General features: G+C 39.5%; 1 protein-coding gene and 1 long non-coding RNA gene across 5 annotated transcripts in view; one reads left to right on the top strand and one right to left on the bottom strand.

Annotated features, from left to right (window-relative positions):
* Nucleotides 1-19,118, bottom strand: part of LOC117098591 — a 41,341-nt gene extending 22,223 nt beyond the window's left edge. Inside the window, exon 1 of the long non-coding RNA XR_004443482.1 lies at nucleotides 18,769-19,118. This is a non-coding gene — a long non-coding RNA (uncharacterized LOC117098591). The remainder of the gene's footprint in view (nucleotides 1-18,768) is intronic.
* Nucleotides 13,548-19,443, top strand: part of NFIB (nuclear factor I B) — a 248,781-nt gene continuing 242,885 nt past the window's right edge. The window contains exon 1 of one of the 4 annotated variants that reach the window (XM_033237377.1): nucleotides 13,548-14,166. In XM_033237377.1, the coding sequence (XP_033093268.1) occupies nucleotides 14,149-14,166 (18 nt within the window). In that variant the 5' untranslated portion in view covers nucleotides 13,548-14,148. The remainder of the gene's footprint in view (nucleotides 14,167-19,443) is intronic. The other 3 variants (XM_033237367.1, XM_033237372.1, XM_033237376.1) reach the window with 3 other exon arrangements.

Genomic DNA, 19,443 nt, shown 5'->3' with positions numbered 1-19,443 from the left:
GAATAAAAATGACTTTTAGGCCCAAGGGAATAAAGGAATTAAAATCCACAGGTGCAAATTGCAGCTCCATGTTGTAAGCCTCCAACTGTAAGCCTCAAAATATGAAACCAAAAGCTCAATCCACAATTTTGACTTCATCGAACTTTAAAAATTCTGCTCTTCTCAAGAACCTGTTAAAAGACTGAAAAGCAAAACCACAGTGTGGGAGAAAACATTGTAAATCAAACATCTAATAAAGGCTTTGTATTCACAGTATACAAAAAACTTAAAAATTCAGTAAGAAAACAAACAACCCAATTTTCTAAATGGACAAAAACTTTGAATACATATTTTATCAGAGAAGAAATGGCAGGTAAGCACACAAAAAGACGTTCAACACTATTAGTTATTAAGGAGACAAATACTACAGTGATAATGGGATACACTATATACTTACTAGAATGGCTAAAAATAAAAGGGCTTGATCATACTAAGTGCTGGTGAGGATGTGGAGGAATGAGAGCTCTCATACATTGCTGGTGGAATTGTGAAGTGATACAGCCACTTTTGGAAAACTGTATTGACATTTTCTTAAAAAGTTAAACAGATATCTGCCATATGCCCATACATTCCATTGCTAGGTATTTACCCAAGAGAATTGAAAGTATATGTCCATAAAAAGATTTGTACATGAATGTTCACAGCAGCTTTATTTGTAATAGCCAAAAATTGGAAACGACCTAATTGCCCGTCAACAGGTGACAGATAAATTGTGTTATACAACACAATGGAGTACTACTTAGTAATAAAAAGAAATGAACTATTGCTACAACAACATGGATGAGTATCAAAATAATTATGCTGAAAGAAAGCCAGATGAAAAAGAGTACATACTGTTTGATTCTATTTACATAAAATTTTATAAAATACAAATTAAGCTATAATGATAGAAAGCAGATCAGTGGTTGCAGGGGAGGGAGAGAAGGACAGAGGGATCACCAAGAGGCATGTAAAAAATTTTGGAGGTAATAGAAATGTTGCCTATCTTGATGGTGGTAATGGTTTCATGGGTGTATATGGATGTCAAAACTTATCAATTAGTACACTTTAAACATGTGCAGTTTATTGTATGGCAGTTACACCTCAATAAACATGTTTTTTAAAAAATATTGCGGCCGGGCGTGGTGGCTCAAGCCTGTAATCCCAGCACTTTGGGAGGCCGAGATGGGCGGATCACGAGGTCAGGAGATCGAGACCATCCTGGCTAACATGGTGAAAACCCCGTCTCTACTAAAAAATACAAAAAAAAACTAGCCGGGCGAGGTGGCGGCGCCTGTAGTCCCAGCTACTCGGGAGGCTGAGGCAGGAGAATGGCGTAAACCCGGGAGGCAGAGCTTGCAGTGAGCTGAGATCCGGCCACTGCACTCCAGCCCGGGCGACAAAGCGACACTCCGTCTCAAAAAAAAAAAAATAAAATAAAATAAAATAAAAATATTGCAACATTAAAAGAGTGGAACTGTAAGCCTCAAAGTAGGAGGAGATATCTGCAACAGATATAAACTGGCAAAGGGCTCATATGTAGAGTATACAAAGAACTCCTACAAATCAACAAGAAAAAGACAGAAGAGTGCAAATAAAAATGGGAAAAATATTTGAACAGACATTTCAAAGAGGATATCTGAATGGTTAATAAGCAGATGAAAAGGAGCTCAGCCTCATCAGTCATTTGAAAAATGCAAATTAAAACCACATGAAAATATTACTATATGTTGGAAGTAAAAACAACAGTCTTGATGAAGATGTGAAACAATTAAAACCGATATACTTCTGGTAGGAGTATAAATTACTACATCCACTTTGGAAATTCATTTGGCATTGTCTACCAAAATTTATCGCAGGCATACTTTATAACCCAGAAATTCTACTCATAGTCTTATACCCCAAAATAATGCATATATATGTATAACAGAAAACATGTAGACAGTGTTCATATCTCCATTATTTATATTGGCCTCAAACTGGAAACAACCCAGGGTTTGCTGGATATAGAATAAACTGTGTTGTATACATACAATAGAATTCCATACTGCAATGCAGAAAAAACAAAACAAAACACTGTTACCTGCAATAGCAGAGAGGAACATCACATGAAAGGCTGAACAAAATAATTCAGACATAACAGTAAATATTGTATGCTTTTTCTTACATAAAGTTCAAAACCAGGCAATACAAGTTTGTATTGTACAGAAATCAGTACAGTGGTTGTCTTTGGGAAGAATATTAGGGCCAGTAATTTGTTGAGATTGGGAGATGGTTTCTGCATTGCCAATAATTTTTCATTTCTTAATATGGACGGTGGTGACATGGAAAACACATTTAGCTATACACTCATAATGTATACTTTCCTAGATACACATTATATAGAAGGTTGTTTCTTTTCGGTGTTAGGTAATATTCAATGGTATGACCACACGACAATTTCTTTTTTTAAGCACAGGAAGAGAGACAAGGCAGTCACTTGGGTCTTATTCTTTAGGGATCCAAAGACTTAGGCCAAGGCTGCTGAAGTGACTCTTTTCTCTTCAGTGACTAAGTCTTGATCAGGCTTTAGTGTGGAGTAGTTGAGCTATAAAGGTGCCCACGATATATCTCCCCATTAGGGAGTTGTAGGGCCTAGAATGAGCCCTAAGGAAAGGAGGAGAGATTTTAAGGGTGGGTACAAGCCACTCTATTGAGTAGGAGGATGAGGAAAGAGGGGTGAAGAAAAAGTCTGCATATAATTCATGGCTAACAGCTAAGGGTCTAGAATCACATTTCCTAGGTTCAAATCCTCCCTCTGATACTTGCAAGCTATTGACCTTGGGTGATTTATTTATGCTCTATGCACACAAGTCTTCTCATCTGTAAAACAGAGACAAGATGACATCTGTAATATAGAATTATTAGGAGGATCAAATGAGTTAATGTGCTTCATAAGTGTTGTAAAAGTGAACATAAGCCAGCTTGAAAGGGCATACATCTCTCAAAGTATTCAGGTTTGCAGAGTGCTGCCAAGAAGAGACCAAGGTGGTTCTACAGCAGCTGCCAAAGCTCTACAATAGCGTTCCTTGGAGGCTGCTCCATCCCCTCTCCTCTCTAGATACCCCTGAAGACCCCTGATTGACTCTAGGCTACAGAAAAGCTTTGCACACTCCTCATTTCCTTCTTTTGATAAAAGCCTTCCTGCAAGGCTTCTAGAATTATCAGACCACCCTTCCAACCTCATTGAACAGACTGGCAAGCTCATGGCCTCAGAATAACAGCACACAGGCTCTATGTTTCTGTTAGCTATCACCTCATTTTCCCCTCCCACTCCCCATCCTTCTCTCTCCTCCACACTAGAATATCACTGGTTTTGTTCATACTCTATCTCCTGGGCACAGCAGGCATCCTCTTGTTGCCTGATTAAGTGGCAATGTCTTCTTCAATAGATGACTGACACTCTTTGTGTTGGTGGGTTCTGATATGTACTCAATTCTTAGCATTTGGGCAGCATTATTCAATGCCTGTTACCAAAGCACCTTTTGGACACTGCTCCTGTCCTCACTGCTCCCATCTCACCTTGAGCACAGGGGATGGCATAGGGGAGGTGCTCCATAAATATTTATGAAGGTGCAGTTGCTCGAGACGCTGTTAAATTTCTTACCTTTCTAGGAAGAACCTAAAAGTAACCTTGAGATAAAACTGTCCCCCAGAAACTTCAAACTGTGAAACAGTCTACCTTAAATCCATCTCTCTTGGCATCAGGGAGCTAGGGAGATTTCTCTCTCTCTGTGTGTGTGTGTGTGGTGTGTGTGTGTGTGTGTGTGTCTGGTTTTTTTTTTTTTTTTTTTTTTTATGGAGTCTCGCTCTTTTGCCCAGGCTGGAGTGCAGTGGTGCAAACTCTGCTCACTGCAACCTCTGTCTTCCAGGTTCAAGCGATTCTCCTGCTTCAGCCTCCCCAGTAGCCGGGACTATAGGCGCCCGCCACCATGCCTAGCTAGTTTTTTTATTTTTAGTACAGACAGGGTTTCACCATGTTGACCAGGCTGGTCTCTAACTCCAGACTTCAAGTGACCCACCCGCCTCGTTTCCCAGAGTGCTGGGATTACAGGCATGAGCCACTGCGCCCGTGCCTGGCTTCCTCTTGGTTTTTAAACTATAATTGCAAATAAATGCTATCATACGCCTATTTGAAGAACAAGGACAGAGAAAAGTAATAATTTGATAGATTCAGAAAATATTTATTGTGATAGGACTATGTTTCAGAAACAGTCCTACATATTTTGACAAATGAAAAAGTTTGATCCCCAAACAACCACACTGAAGCTGGCATGATTTTCCAAGGTAGGGGAACCGTGGTTAAGAATCATTACCTGCCTTGTCCAGAGTCACATAGCCTTCTGGTGGCTAAGTCAGGATTTGAACCCAAAAAGTCAATGCCTCCAGGTCCAAGTTGAAAGCCTATATTCCATTACTTTCAGAACATACTGGAGAATGAATATAAGCTTTTTACATCGTCATGCCTGGTTTTCAACCCAAACTGGTTTACCCAGCTTGGTAAGTTCTTTAATCCCCACAGGGTATTGAATGAATCCTGGCTATATCCAAAACTTAAATCCACATTCAAAGGAGGAAGATCTACTCCATTGATAATATTTAAAAGAATGTGCCTGGGGTTTTAAAGGCAATTTCAAAAGAAGAGTGATAAAAATGCTTTGAGGCATAGTGGAAAGCCTCCAAGGCAAGTCCTGTGACTGGGCCCCACTCATCTAGTAGTTTCTGTCCTTGCTGCATAAACTATTAAGCTATGGCCATGGGCTTGGGAATTAGAATGACCTGGATCATGAACAATCTGACTTTCAATTGGTTACTCAGTTTTTCTGAACCTCCAGTTCCTGATCTTTAAAAGAGCTTAGATGACATACAGTACTGAGCACAGAGTGGAAGCATAGTGAGACCTCAGTAAATGGTATCACTTGCCTTGATATTACTTTTAATCTAAAGTTGGGAGAAACCATTGCCCCAGGGAGGTCTTGCTTAATTAAGGTGCTGCCATTGGCCTAAATTGGTCACAGAAGAGAAGATCCAGCTTGCAGGTAGTCACTTAAAATGCCCCCCAAAAAGCTTGCATATCTAGACCTTGGGGAAACTCAGTACAGAGGGGCTGGACTCCTATGTATGAAGTAGATAGCCTGAGCTGCCCAATTAACAGGGTGCTTTCATTAGAATGAGGGCCATTAAGATCACATCTATGAATGAGCCTGGAGACTGATTGTGTATGGACCTCTTCTTCGCCCACCAAGAGAGTAACTGTAGACTCAACGTGTACATAATGTACGAGCTTCTCAATTATTCACCGTGTTGACTTCGTGGCGCTCTATGTACATCCTCAGGTCTATCTCCATTTGGGAGCAAAACCTAGAGAGTGGGTGTTCTGTCTAAAAAAACAAAGCATTGCAAGTACAAACTACACAGGATGTTTATGATGATAAAATGGCAGTGATTGTCACCAAATCCCATTTTCTAGGCAAATTTCTAAGAATTGTACAACAGACATGGATCATCATTCGTAGATGGTATACATTTGTTATTTTCATAGAATGGATTTATTAAAACATAGTTAAAAACTATTGCTTTAAAACAACTTTTTGTAAAACTTTTCAAAATCTTAAAATCATTTTTAAAAACAGTTCTTGGTTGCACCATGTGTTCTGATTTAGTGATCGGAAAATATGGTCTCTGTACAGAGATGGAATCTTTATATTTTTTAGGATGATGGTTATCTACTAGGGTATTAGCACATGATCACGTTTCTTTGAGGTATGTCAGATAAGAATATTATAAAGTATTTAACTTTTTAGTTAGGTACTTCCTTTATCAATTAGAGCAGATTTGATGTTATCCCCATAAAGTGATCATCCTCCCTCACTTGCATTCTGTTACTTTTTGTTTTAATTTTGTTTTGTTTCTTTTTTTGTTTGTTTGTTTCGTTTTTTGAGACAGAGTTTTGCTCTGTTGCCCAGGCTGGAGCACAGTGGTGCAATCTCGGCTTACTTCAACCTCCACCTCCCGGGTTCAAGTGATTCTCCTGCCTCAGCTTCCCGAGTAGCTGGGACTACAGGCCCATGCCACGACCCACGCCCAGCTAATTTTTTGTATTTTTTGTAGAGATGGGGTTTTATCATGTTAGCCAGGATGGTCTTGATCTCCTGCTCTTGTGATCCGCCCACTTTGGCCTCCCAAAGTGCTGGGATTACAGGCGTGAGCCACTGCGCCTGGCCTGTTACTGGGTAATAAGAGAAAGACGGCTGGGCGCGGTGGCTCATGCCTATAATCCCAGCACTTTGGGAGGCCAAGGCGGGCAGATCACGAGGTCAGGATTTCGAGACTAGCCTGGCCAATATGGTGAAACTCCGTCTCTACTAAAAATACAAAAATTGGCCAGGCGTGGTGGTGCGCACTTGTAGTCCCAGCTACTCGGGGGGGTTGAGGCAGAAGAACTGCTTGAACCCAAGAGGCAGAGGTTGCAGTAAGCCGAGATCGCGCCATTGTACTCCAGCCTTCATCTCAAAAAAAAAGAAAAAAGAAAAAAAAAAGAAAGAAAAGAAAACGAAAAAGAGAAAGACCAGGAGTCACTGTGAGTGGGCCCAGGATTTGCAGGGGGGTCAGGCATTTGGCTTGTTAATTATGACCTGGAGCATAAAAGGTGATGAGTGGCTATCCTGGGACGTTTCAGTCTATAAAGGAGTTTGTGGTCACAGTAGTTATGGTGACGCTGAGCATATTGGCACACAGAAGCCCCTTCCCCACATGCTCTGAAAAAAACATTAATACAAAGAGAGCTTGTTTCGAGTCAGGCGGTGTCTTTTAGGATGCTAGCATTGCAACTAACTAGCTTAGCAGTCATAAATAAGTCACTTTACCTCTCTGAACTTTGTTTTTCATCTATAAGAAGAGCATTTGATCTAGATGAAGAACTGTACACTTAGGGGTATAGAAAGCAAGTCAGAAATCTAAGTGAGGAAAGCAGGCCAGTATGATACAAGAAGGGGCAAAAGGGGACTGTGGAGACCAAGCCCCAGCTGAAGGGGGCAGTTGCTACTCCACTCCAAACTATTGGTGTTATGTGCGCAACACTTGCCCAAAAAGTCTCACCTTCCACTTGTTCAAAAAAAGCAAAACATCTAGATTCTTCAACAAAATATACCAAATTTTAAATGTTAACAGTCAATATCAACATTACAAATTTACGAGGGCAAAAACAAAAGATGGTTCCACTTTTGTTTCTTAATCCTTATCTGCAGGTCTCAAAAGTCTCTTTTAGTTTTAACAACTTTACAATTCTATGACCATTTGTCACTAATTTCACAATTTTGTGACCATTCACTAATATCAACAATGCAAATAGAAAATTAAGTGGAAAAATTTTTAAATGAAATTATATTCATTTTAAGATTATAACTATGCAATCATATATATATAATATATAAGCAGATAGGAGATCAAAATATATGCACAAATAACAAATTTTTTAGGTGATGGGACTGTGGGTGGATATCTTTTTTATCTTGCTAATTGTTCATTTAAAGTACCTCTACTATTGTTCACATAACCAAAAAAATTTAAAGATAATGGTAAAAAAAAAAAAAAAAAAAAATATATATATATATATACGTTGAGGGCAGCTCAGGGCTCCATGCCATGGCTCACACCTATAATCCTAGCACTTTGGGAGACTGAGACAGGAAGATCACTTGAGCCCAGGAGTTTGAAACCAGACTAGGCAAAAGGGTGACATCCCATCTCTACAAAAAAGGATAAAAAATTAGCCAGGCATGGTGGTGCACACCTGTGGTCCCAGTTACTCAGGAGGCTGAGGTGGGAGGATCCCTTGGGTCTGGAGGTCAAGGATATAGTGAGCCCTGATAGCACCACTGCACTCCAGGCTGGGTGACAGAGCAAGACCTTATCATAAAAGAAAAAAAAGGTGGGGAGAAATTCAGATGGTGCCAGATATGAAGAAAAAAAGGGAGAGGCAGTAACTTTAGGTGTGTTCTTGAAACTTGTATTTCTATTCTGACCTCTGTATTTGCTTGTCAATCATCCTGAACAAAAAGTTGGTAAAAGAAGGCAGTACTGGTTGCATGCTAGGTAAATTCTATGTGCCTGAATTTTTCCATCTACCACTGCTCCTTCCTCTCTTCTTCTGTTTACAAAATATTTCTCACATCATGAACCATAATGGCATCAAAATTTTCCCAACTTTGTTAGTTTGGCTTTTGAATATATTATAGGAAGGTTTTGTTTGGTTTATTTTGTTTTAGTGGATGAAGTGGGACGGGAAGGGCAGCTGACTTATCATCCTTAATTACATTTTTCTTTGGTTTCTGTATTAACACTATTTTCATTCTACAAGCCCACATCAGCTGCCTGCACAGTGAGCAGAAAACCACAGGTTGTTATTTAGTGTTTATTTGAAGGTTTTCAAAACACCCCATGGGAAGGCTACTCTTTTCTAAACAAATTTGGAGGAAAATATTAGCACAAAGGAGAAGGCCTTCATATCATGAATGCAGAGATCCTCAAAAACCTATCTATCCTTTATGGCAGCACCCAGCCCAAGGTCCAGACCCATGCTAAACATGCAATGTGTGTTTGTAGTAGGAATGAATTCCTCCTCTACTCCCTGGGCTGCACCTACAATTTCTTACTTATGGAATACAGACACAAAATATAGTTACTGATCTTCTTTAAGTAACAGGCAACTTGAAATGATATCAACATGTTCTAGATATGCCAACAGGAATCTGTGACACTGGGGACATTTGGCCACAGGATTTGAATCCAGGAGAATTAACATTGACTTTCTTTTGAACGTGGACCCACTGAGCAAAAGGCAGGATGGTCTTTTGCCAGGACTATACTGAAGGATCAGTAGACTGTCTAGCGCTTTCGTGCATCCTGTTGCCTCACTAATTTCTGGATTGCCAGATGCCTCTGTTTTTTGAAAATGGTTAAAAAAATACCTTAGTAATTCTGTTGTTTCAGAAACCTTACATATGGCATAAAATATCCTGAAGATTTTTTCAGAAAACACTTGCTTTTTTATGCTCAATTTAATCATTATAGCTGAAACTGATTCCAATTTATTGTTTTCTTTTTAAGGGCATTTTGATGGTTGAAATTCTAAAGTTACACAAAAGTGTGAGTAAGCAAGATAGGAAGATTAATTGCTCATAGTATTTTTATAAGACTTAAAAACATAAGTAGGCTAAGAAATGGTTGATACTTCAAATTGAGAATTCATAACAATTGCAATAAACATTATTTTTTGACGCTAGAAGGCATCCTGGATTTACCACTGTTGAATCAGAGAGCAGATTTTTCACACATTGAGTCATAACTGCAGGCTTTTTTTTTTTTTTTTTTCCTGTAAACCACTTTAACCTGCTCTTGAAAACCTCTGGTTGGTGCATGGAATAAGTCTGAGTCTGTCTCTATTTAGCCTGTGAAATTTAACAAGGCCATAGCCTGGGGTTGGTAAGGCTATGAGCCATACCACCATCTCAGGTTTTTGATGACACCACAAACCACTTGAGATTTATTATGTTAGCAGATGTCATCAGATCTGTGTGTGCACAGGTGCAGCATGTAGTTAGTGAAAGAAGGAACACTGCATGTGTATATTTATTTTTGTACCCATATTCTCAATGGTTAGAAAATGACCCAGTGTGTCTGTCCTGGGCAGTGTGGTATTTCAACTCCACTGCAGACGCCTATCTTGTAATTTCTTGAAGTCTTTTCCACAAACATAATTTTTTATGATGAGCGACTATGTCTTGTAGGAATTATATTGCATGTGTTGTTACCATCAATATCTAAAGAAGAAGCATAAGGACTTACAGCGAAAGACTATTATAACCAATGAAAAATACAAATTATTACCATGATTTGTTATTTATGCCTGGGTTTTCCTCTTACAGGACAATACACTAGACATGCACTCTCCTCTCCTTAATGAAAGTAGTGCAGGGACAGCTCTCATCTATTGAAATCTGACAAAACATCAACATTTGGCACTTTATGAATGTCCTAATTTAAGCTTCCCTATTTTTATATAATTAGGAAATATTTAAAACTATTGGAGGCAATAAGAAATATGAATCTTTCCAAATTTATGTTAAAGAATACAATATTCATTTTTAAATTCTAAAAATAGTTATCCAATTGTTTTAAAAGAAGTGTTTATATGTTCATATTCAAAAACATGTATTTTTTAAATTCTAAAAATATTATTTTTCAATATCATCCAATTATTTTAAAAGATAGTATATGTTTTATTTAGTATTGCATCCTAAATATGCCACTATCTTTATTACATACATTAAATTTGCACAAATTCTAGTATAATAATGGATTAAATATAAAAATCTAATAAATGTGTGTACACTTTAATATAAAAATCATTGAAATTAAAACACACTTTCTATATTTTTGAGAAATAGAAAAGTAAGACAAAATAAACACCTTTGGGGTAATGACTGAAAATTACTGGTTTAGATGGGGTAGAAGAATTACTTCAATTATGACATAAAGCATTGTAATAATGCAGGCCTTTTAGAAATAATTATATAGTGATTATTCTCAAAGATAAATACACACAGATGTTGCTAGTACATTTTTAAAATTCTTAATTTGAAGAAAACATACAGAAACTGCATTACTAGTTAATTGGCTTTAGGAAGAACCAGAAAAATCTTAAGTGCAAGTGTACTTGTGAAGCTTCTGGTAAGTTCCATGGAATGAATTGTGCCTGCAACTTAAAGCAGAAAAAAATGACATTTAAAAACATTGGAATCACTTCAGTGCCAGAGGCCCAAAATGCTTAACTAGTGTTGGACAGTGCTTATTTTAAAAAAATGAATAGTTATAATTTATATCAAAAGATTAATATAAAAAGATACTGGACCTTAATTATATTCTTAGAAATGCTTTCGACCAAGATAATTTTCATTTAAAAAGGAGCATCTATTTTAGAACACTTCTCATTTTTTGCATATTTATTTACACTGCAAAATATGAAAACCAGAAAATCAGGCGACGCAGAGGAAAAGACCATAACTATTTACCAATTAAAAAATTTAGAAGCAACAACACGTTGAGGTGACTAAAAATTAGCAAGACCAATTTCTATAAGACATGCTTGAAAATCAGTCTCCTTATTTTATAAACCTTAGGTATCATCTAATGATGATAAGTGTACATATTTGACCAACAGAAGAATTACAGATATAGGAATAAGTATTATTATAAGCTTCGCATGTCAAAAGAAACAAATGACATGCAAATATAAAAAGATAATCTATGAAAGCCTGAACATGACACACAATGGTACATTTTATGAATAAATAATATGCTTAGATAGAAATTCTCTGACAGGTGACACAAACTCTAGATTCCTCCAAGTCATCATGAGAATGGAATACTTTTCTCTTTCCCTGTTCCTTTTCCTATTTTGTGTCTCAAAATACTTCCTAAACAAATCTAGATTCTCTCCATAATGTCCTTTCTCCTTTGCATGAAATGATGTTGGGATGGATTGGTAATTCTGCTGCGGACTTCAAATAATAACAGAGAAGACTCTCTGTTGTACACTTACATAAAAGTTTTAGTATTTGATAACACTGCCCATGTAAGTGTTACTTATTTCTATATCCATCATTCTTCTGTTGGTCAAGTGTTATCCTCTCACTCTAAATTTTTTATTTAGCTGCATTGAATCTTTACATTTAATATTTGTTTCCTCAGTACTAAATGTGATTTACTTGACCATGAAACTACTATTTGGAAATCCTAGAATGAAAACAGATCTGTTTGTCACCCACTTGACCTGAGTGGGGAGACTGAGTTATAGATATACTAGCTGAGTAGTTAAAATAACTTGGAGCAAGATAGACATTAAAAATTAATTTTCCTTCGGAAGTTATAGCTGAGTATAGAGATAGATACATGTGTGTATCCCCTCCCTCCCAGTCCATTCATTCCCCTTCTCCAAGCTGTATAGCTACATAGATGTATACTGTGCTAATTTTTTTGGAAAGGAAATTGGGAACTGTTAAACTTGCAGGTAAACAAATGATTTTAAAGTTGGGCATTTTCTAAGGTCTAATTGGGTCAATCTCACTTTTAGTTTTGCACTTATTATCACTGAAAATAGCTATGTATATTATTCATACACTGGCAAACATACGCATGATGTGTGTATATATATAAGGGGAAAAAAACTTTTTTTTTGTAATGAGGCCATGTCTTTTTTAAAAAATACTGTGTGTCGTAGGAGGTATGAACCTGAACTATGTTGTTTAAGTTCTCTAAGACTTTGAGGGTAAACATAATCGGGATTAAAATACTGACGTGCTCACATTTAGTAGAGAGATAAGAATAATTCATCGGTAGCTATTCTAGTCTCACTGGTAATCACATAATTCAACAGGGTTTTTAGAGAATATCTGAAGCTATTGTCTGTTGTGCAATTACATAATTAGGATCACTGTAATAAAGTCTTTTCTAAATGTATGTGGGTTACTACTAAGTAAATGTTAGGGATAGTGTTATATTTTTACTTTTAATACTTGCAATAACAACTTCAACTGTTAAACATTATTTCCCCACATAACTACAGATACTTAACATGAAAAGAATTGGATTACTCAAAAACTAAGAAAAAAAATCCCCCCACATATATTTAAGTTTCCAAAATGCTGATCAAAATCAAAACTGCTTTCTTTATGAACATTAACTCACTATCCAATCTCTAGAGTGTTTACTTCTGGGAACTCCGGGGTTGTGTATCTCTTTGGTGTTGGTTGTTTCACCCACTTCTAAATGACTGACCTATTTTTTTGATATTCGCGTGACTACCTATAAGTCAAAGTGCGCTCTTTTTGGTCTTTTTGCTTTAATGATAACGCTGCGCAGCCAGGAATATTTCGGGAGTCGTCTTACACGGAAACAAAAGTGGCCTGGCTAAGTTAAAGCCAGCAACGTGGCGGGAAGTGAGGAAATAACAGCAATTCCTTACTCTTTATCATTATTGTTGTTTTAGAGTCTTTGCGCGGCGTTTTCGGCCGGGTTCCAGCTCCAGAAGGCCCGCGAGGGGCCCCACGCCCGCGGCGCGCCGCAGACACACAGTCGGGTAGCACAAAGGCGCCGGGAGCCCGGACAGCAGCCCCCGAGACGGTCACGCCCTCGCCGCTCTCCGGCCCCACGCGGCCGCGCAAAGACCAGACCCCCACGACTACCCACGCACCCCCCCACGCTCGCGAGGGGCGCCGCGCGGCGCAGGCCGCCACACCCACTCGGGCCCGCTCCCGCCTCCCCGGCCCCGGGCGCCCTGATGAATATGCATCGCGGCGCGCCCGCCCCCGGCTCCTCCTTTCGGTTTCCTTCCCGCCGCCAGGCGGAAGCGAAGAGCCGCGCTTCCCGCGCGCCCAGGCCGGCCGGGGTGGGGTGGGGCGGAGCGGAGCGGGGCGGGGCGGGCCGCGAGCCGGAGAAAGAGAAAGCCAGGGAGGCGACTGCAGGAGGAGCGCGGGCCGGGCACGGAAGGGTGCGCTGCTGGGTGGCGGTTCCGGGGCAGCCCGGCCGCGGGCCAGGCGAATCCGAGGGCGGGGAAGGGGCGATCGCGCGACCCCGGGGCCGTGCCGGCTGCATCTGACCGGCGCAGCCTCCACTCCTGGAGCAGCCTCGCTAAAACAACAATAAAACCCACCAAACACACACACACATGCACACACGCACAAGCGGGCGGACACACACACACCATCCTGGACGGCGTTCAAGTCAACCACGAGAAACAGCCTTCTGCAAGGGAGAGGAAAGAAAGCTGGAAATCCAGACAGACCGAAGGGCTGCCTGCTTTTAAACTTGACTGTGACCGCCTTTTCTTCTCGGGTCAAGAATTGTGGCAGTGCAGAAATTACAATTAAAAAATATATAAGACTACTCCCGGATTTGCTTTTTTTTTTTTTTTTTAAACTAAACAAAAAGCGACACCAAAACAACCCCTGAGAAAATCCACAAATCTGTACCTGAGACACGTCAAGTCAGCGGCCCAGGGTTCTGTTACAGACTCAAGATCTCTTTTATTTAATGCAATACAGTGCGATGGTATGTGGCTTTGAAATGATGGGTTTTGTTTGCTTCTTTTATTCGTTCCTTGCACCCCCTCCTACCCCTGGCACAGTTTTTCTTTTCCTGTTTGTGGATTGCAAAGTGGCTGTTTTACCCCTTTCCTAAATGTCATTTCTGCTTTACAGGTTGTAAGCTATAGTGCTGCATTTGCAGAACTAATTTGCAAATATGTATTCTTATTATTTAGCTTTGGCAACTTTAGTACATGTGACACACTCTTATGGTGGAAATCAGTGAGTAACATTGTGAATCCAAACGGTGCAGAATCTAGCATTTTTTTTCTGCTTTAACTCTCTACTTTATCCCACTCTCCCCTCAGTGGTGGAAAAAAATTACTGTTCAAATGGTACTTTAGTTCTACCTTGTAGGCCATTCTCTCCTCTTGAAGCATTCTTTTCTCCATTCTAATTCACAGATATTCTCATTTAAAAATACATTTTTAAGTGAAAGAAGTACTATTTAACTCTGATTGGTGTGTTGGAATGTTTAAAATCAGTATTCCTTCTAAAGTTTAGTCCTAATTCCCATCCCCTCATCCCTGAATTTGTGGCATCATATTGTTAGCCTTTCTTCCGCACCCCCCACCAACTTTTTACAACAGATTATGATGGATTTCTTTCCACTCCTGTTAATACTTCCCCCTGCAACCCCGCTATTTTTGCTGCCGATTTTTTTCCTCTGCCTAAGTCTGTGTGTGTCTCTATCTCTCGTTCCCCGTGTCCTCTTTTTGCCAATACATCTGGGACACATTTTAATGCACAATATCCCATCCATTAAGTTGTGGTTGAATGTGAAGTGTGTGAGGACTTGGCAGCTTTCAGGTTGAAGGGGGCGGGGAAGCCCGTTTCGACTTTGACACAAGATGCTGAAGTGGCGTGATCAGAATTATTATTAGGGCTGTGAACATGGCCATCTTCTGCTCGGGTTGGAAGAACTGCCATTGAACTTGAGACGGGACAGACAAGATCTCCAAGTATTCCCCCCCCCCTCCCCCGCCCCAAGTACAGTAGCTGGTAGGGAAAAGGCGCCAAAATACACAAGATTAACTCTGACTTTCTTTGAATGGATCTTATAGCGCCATCCTTGTAACTTTAACTTCCAATAGGTGGGAAAAAGTTAACTTTTGATCCCACACTTGAACAGACATTTAAATCAGCCCTAAAATGGAATAAGTCCAGAAAGTCACATACGCATGCTTATGTGGTTAGAAAAGAATGCACGTGTAAATAAGCAGAGTGTATGTGTGTATATGACTAAGGAGTTCAAGATTTAATCAAAATCAGAATTAGTGTGACTTTCCAGTGCATTTACGATATGAAGAAAAGCATTGTGAGTCAAAGAAACTGACCTTTAAGCATCCTAAGTAAAAGCTGCAAAGAGTTTGTGAAACACAAAACGCTGTGGTTTCCAGTTTTACATTTGAGGTTTGATGTTTTCATTTAATGGTATGAGAGATGGAGAAAGCTCTAGCGCTGAAAAGTCCCTCTTAAATCATATGTGGGCAAAGGTCAAGCACTCCAACTCACTGATGCAGTATACTACAGATTCCTGCCTAAGTGATGAGGAACACAGGAAAAAGTGCTTGGGCAATAAAATTATTAGAACGGTAATTATCATCGGTGGTTGGGACTGCATTCTTGTGCACTGGGAAAACGTTTTTACTGGCCCTGATGAATTTTAAAGCCAAGTATTGTTGAAAGCTATTTTAATAGGAAATTGATTAGCTGAGTGTTCCATATAATAAATGGTGACAGTTTCATTGTTTGAGGTCCAAAATAAATTTTTATTCTTTAGCAGACTTAGGCATCCATTTAATTTTAATATGGTCAGACTGAACAGCAGCATAATTTTGAGTGAATGTGATGTCACGAACATCTGTAACTTTGTTTTTGGAGTTTTTGACATTACACAATTTGATAATATTACCGCTTTGAGATTCATTGGCTTGTATAGTTAAAATTTCAGATACATTCAGAGATAAAGTTTACTGAACATATATTTTGTTTAGGCCCAGTTGTTTGTATTTTTTCATTGTAATTATGTAATTGTTTCTTAAATTTTAATTTGAAAATTAAAATGCACAATTCTGTTGTTACGCATTGTTTTGATTTTGAAATTCTGTTGTTTATGCATTGTTATGCAGTTTTTAAAGAAGAAATGAGAGAAAGGGGTGCAGAAAGTTTGAGTTGTTCTGCCATGCACTTTTTATACTTAATACAGAATGTAAAGACTACTTAGCCATTTTGGACAGAGCTTTCTATACCTGTCTTAAAAACCTATCTGTTTTCCTATGTTACAAGGCATGTGTATATGGGTAATAGAAGCCAGTTTATATGTAGAAATAAAATGATCATATAGTTTTACTTTATAGGTCAGCTGTTTTGAAAAAGAGCAGTAACTGCAACTCTCAATATCAGCAGACAAGAGACATTGTGTGAGAGAGTATATAGAACCTTTGTTAACATTGTGGATGAAGCGAGGCAACTATTACCTCTATTTTCAAAGTTTAAAATACATCGTGCAAAAGTTACAGGGCAACTGCTGACTCTGTAATCTGTGGAGCAAATGTCTTCCAATGTTGGGAATCTCTGTTGATGAACTGGCCTCGTCTCTGTTGTGAAGTGAAAACCGGCTAACCTTAATGGAGGAATCTGGCCCAGGTGGTGTTGAGATCAGAACTGTATTATAACTTGTAAATATGCTAGAAATATAGACATACTTAGTGGGACACTTTTTTTTTTTTTAAACAGTGGAGTAGAGGCATTTCAGAACTGATATTATTAACAACGTCATTTTTCTCATTTACTTTTGTCCTCAGGGGACACCAAACAGCTCCCAGAGGAGGAGAAAAAGGTCCAAGAATATTTGTTTATTCATTTCAGTGAAAGGCAAAGGGCTAGCAATGGGAGTGGGGAAACTAACCAGTTGTGAATTCTCTGGTGGGGAAAAAATTACTACCCTAATTTGACAGTAGTACTTTAAGGGCTGGGTATGATTTTGTTTTTTGTTTAAGAGTAGTAGACAGTAGTAGTAGTACTCAGGAGTAGTTTAAGAGCTGAGTAATTTGATTACCTGAGCTGGTTAAATTGATTTTGCAATTCTCATCAAGTACAGGCACTTTCAATATTTGTTGGTTGTTTATATCTGCATTTATGAGTGGATTTTTGGTGTTTCTCCTTATTGGATATAAATTTGTGTTTTCCAGACTACACATGTATGATTTTTATGGTTCATTTGGAAAAAGGAAACATCCCTGGGCATGGTGCAGTAGATACTTGCAGTTTTGCAGGCCTGCTTTCTGGGGTCAGGAGGTCATCTGTCTCTTTCGTATTTAGTTTTTAAATATTGGTATTGGCGATGCAGCCAGGGTGTGTGGAACTGTTGAACCTTCTTGCAAATCACATGCAAGAGCTAAAAAAAAAAGTCATCGGGTGTATTGGAAATGACAGCTTTGTTAAGCTCCAAGAAATCTTTCATGAAACTGCCCAGGATTTGCAACCTGTCGCTGCAGTTTCTTTAGGAAGGCAATGGTTAAAAGAAAAACAATATTAGATACTTGAGATGTCAAGCTCCTCTCTGGAGATCTGTAGTGAAAGGCTCAAATGTGGTAGCATTGCTTATTTCAAATATATAACTGGGTTTTGAAAAATCCAGTGAGCTGAAGCACTAGCATTCTATTTAGAAATCAATAAACTTTCTGTTAGTTAGAAAGGAAACTTTTTTCCCCCCTTATAAGGTAGCAGGGAGATCTAGTGAGGAGATCTTTAAGAATAATGAAATAACAGAGTTTCCTGTTGCTGAGAGAATCATTCACTTTACCTCCTTAGCCAGGTTTTGGGGTGAATGAAAGTGGCCTGTCACACCAGTGCTTTTAACCCTCTCAGTGTAGGAGGGAGAGATGGAGTTTAGGAGTGGTAAGTACCAAAGTTTGAGAAGTGTTTGGCCCACTTTGATACTATCAGAAGCTTTTCAGAGATATTTCCACTCTTAATACCACGACACAGACATGCTACAAAAAAGAGAAAGTGAATACAATACATGCACTTTCTCAGTTCCTCCTTCTACCTCAGATTTAAAAGATTGAGATTTTCAAACCAAAGGTGGTGGACAAGTGTTGTGCTAAGAGAAGCCAGGTATCCCATGCAACCAAATCCACCAGCCCCTCTTTTCAAAGGATTCCCTTCCCTAGAGTTCTTCCAGGGAAGGCCTGCAATGACCTTGGCATTGGCTGGACAAGAAGCAGTGTTTTGGGGGGGTGTCAGCCATTCTCCACATAGCTGCAAGGCCTGAGAAGACAGTCAAAGCCATAGAAACTGAGCACCCCCATAAACCTTTTTCAGGGAGTCTCTGTTGCTCACTCTTCATTCCTTTTTGGTTTTCCTCGCCTCACCATACTCCCATCTCATTGTCTTTTTTCTGGGAGACAAATCAAAAGCAAAAACTATCAAGCATCCTCCATGGTCATCAAAGTGCAACCAGCCATAAGCACCCTTAAACGTGGGGCAACGGAAAGAGATTTGAACCCCTAAGTGATGGGCCTGGGAGGCCCCAGACATCTTCACTTCTCTGGGGACTTACCTGGGTCTGACGCTGCTTCTTCGCCCCTGGTGCTGCTGAAGCTTTTGTGGGCTCTTCTGTGTAATACTTGTCAATTTTTCCTCTTTCTTTTTTAAGCTTGTGAAAAACTTTTGGATGCAACCTAGTTTTGGTGGCAGAAGGAGATGGTTTCTGTTGGGAAGGGAAACTAATAAAGGCAGGAGGGGTGGCGATGTCGGGAGACACTTGCCCAGGGCTCAGCACTGGGCCTCTTTTTGCCAGGGGACAACGGCTGGTTCTGGGCTCTCAGGCTGAAAGGAGTGCTCTCTGGGTGCCAGGATTTCACTGGGGGTGGTGTGGTGAGGAGGGAGGGAAGAAGGGAGGGAGGGAGAGAAGGAGAGATGGGCGCTCGATTTTTAAAGAGACCCCGAAATAATGGCTTCTGTGAGAGTCCAGGCATTGAAAGAGGTGTGTTCAAGGACATTAGTGCATTCCTGCCAAGGGGAATGTCTTTTATGGTAAATTAACTCCAGTTAAATTGAATATTTGTTCAAAGGGAAACTCCAGTAGTTAAAGCTGGTATTATCAGTAGAGCTTCCCCGCCTCCTCCCCTCAGAATCTGGTGAGGGTGAGAAAAGGGATGCAGTGTAATGTGCAATACAAAGTAATGCTTTCGTGCTGGTGGTTTGTGTATGTGTGTAAGATGAGGTTGCCTAA

Source organism: Trachypithecus francoisi, unplaced genomic scaffold, assembly GCF_009764315.1.
Source record: "Trachypithecus francoisi isolate TF-2019V2 unplaced genomic scaffold, Tfra_2.0 Lachesis_group16, whole genome shotgun sequence".
Classification (NCBI taxonomy): domain Eukaryota; kingdom Metazoa; phylum Chordata; class Mammalia; order Primates; family Cercopithecidae; genus Trachypithecus; species Trachypithecus francoisi.
Note: the sequence above shows the minus strand (reverse complement) of the source record. Positions and strands in the feature narration are given on the sequence as shown.